This window comes from Octopus sinensis, linkage group LG5, assembly GCF_006345805.1.
Source record: "Octopus sinensis linkage group LG5, ASM634580v1, whole genome shotgun sequence".
In the NCBI taxonomy this organism is placed as follows: Eukaryota; Metazoa; Mollusca; class Cephalopoda; order Octopoda; family Octopodidae; genus Octopus; species Octopus sinensis.
This window is the reverse complement of record NC_043001.1, coordinates 52,353,080-52,354,767: the sequence shown is the minus strand read 5'-3', so window position 1 is coordinate 52,354,767 and position 1,688 is coordinate 52,353,080. Positions and strand designations below refer to the sequence as shown.

The window sequence follows — 1,688 nt, the reverse complement described above, 5'->3', positions numbered from 1 at the left end:
TGTTTCGCCACACTCAAAGGCTTCCATGCGCAATACAACATGTCTTGGTAGTTTTGTTTGTTCTGCCAAGAGACGCCGTTGGATTTGCTGCTTGCAAAGTTGTTCAGACAAGTCTGAAAGGGAGGGCCGACGCTTTTGATGTCCTCTATATGCATCAGGACCGTTTTCCACGAAACAAACAGCTGCGACATCAAGCATCCAGTAGAAAATAACTAAAGGTCACCTATTTGTTATGCGTTTATATGAGTAATTATTGACTAATTGGTCTAATATAACCACACTACCTTTAGTTGCATTATAATCTGCAATCATATATGGTTTGAAAGGTTCACTTTCTTGTATGTTGTTGTCATAATGCATAGTGATCAGGAAGATAGCTGCCTCATTTACTTTTGGAACATAACTGCACATCATAAGATGATGCTCTTTGCTGAAGTCGAACTTTGTTGACAATAGCTGGCGACCCCGAGAGACTTGCAATGATTGAGGCATTTCGGGTTTATCTTTTCTTACGATTCCTAAGGTCGTTACAAGACCAACATCAGTAAAATGTTGTCCCATGTAATATTTCTACCTGAGTTTAGAATAGTTTTGCTGAGATCTCGAAAAACTCTTTTAGCCTGCCGTCGTTCTGGGACTTCAGGTCCTTTAAATATGTATATCTGCTAGCATCAACCGTAGACCATATTTACTCGGTTTTGATTGCATGTACACTTTGAATAAATATTTTCCTCTTAAGGACAACGGGGATTCATGAATAGTTATATAAGGGGCAGCTTTGTAATTTATTTGGAATGACTGAATAAACCTCTTCCCATGTTCACCATTTTTTCGAGCTGCACATGTAGACATTTCCTCAAATGTTATGCATCTTTTCAGTTCTTTGAACCTATTACGACTCATAGGAGCACGATAAATTGCTGGGCCTGTCTTTGTGCTTAATAGTTCATCAAATGGTTTAAAAGCATCATTGTTCAATCCAGCTCTGAGTTGAATACCTATCCCTACCATTATTTCAAACTCTATATGTGAAATCCATCGGAGTCAAGCATTTTGCCTACGAAGTATTTTGACAGTTTGGGTTTGATGCAACAACGCATTCTACTCTTTCCATGCCCAGGTGTTATATTGCGTGCATTTTCATTTTATAATTGATGTAATCTAAATGTTTTGGTTTTCTTTTCTTTGTTGAAGCCGTATGTGAACAGTATGCTGTTGTGGATTACGATTTTATTTTGTAGAGATCTGTGGGACCGCTCATCTTGTTTTGACCTCTGTGTTGATCATGCGGAATGCATATGATGGTCTATGCATGATCGTGCAGCATTTTATATGTTCTTTTTTGCTTTGTCATTTTTTCTAGTGCGTTTTGACCTTCTGTAGGTGTGTTGCGTTATGTTATTGGGTTCAACTCTTAGTGGTATATAGAACTATATTATCGAAATATTTTAAGTGTTTTGGTTCTGGCTTGAAGTATTTTCAGCGACCATATAAAGGCTCCCTAGTCGTTATATTAAAATACTTTAACATATTAGATAAAACAAAACATGTTCCAGCTGCAAATATCCCATCTTTTATTCAGCTACATTGATTCTAGGACTACTCCATTCAATATATCTTTCCTATTTTAAGCCGAATATATTGTATTAATGCACAATTGCTTGCTATTTGTAGCTGGTAGAGTTATC

General features: G+C 37.0%; 1 protein-coding gene across 1 annotated transcript; it reads right to left on the bottom strand.

Moving 5' to 3' along the window:
• Nucleotides 1–648: 648 nt before the first annotated feature.
• Nucleotides 649–1,011, bottom strand: LOC115212146. Its single transcript, XM_029780987.1, has one exon. It carries the CDS (start codon nucleotides 1,009–1,011, stop codon nucleotides 649–651), a length of 363 nt encoding a protein of 120 aa, XP_029636847.1.
• Nucleotides 1,012–1,688: the final 677 nt, after the last annotated feature.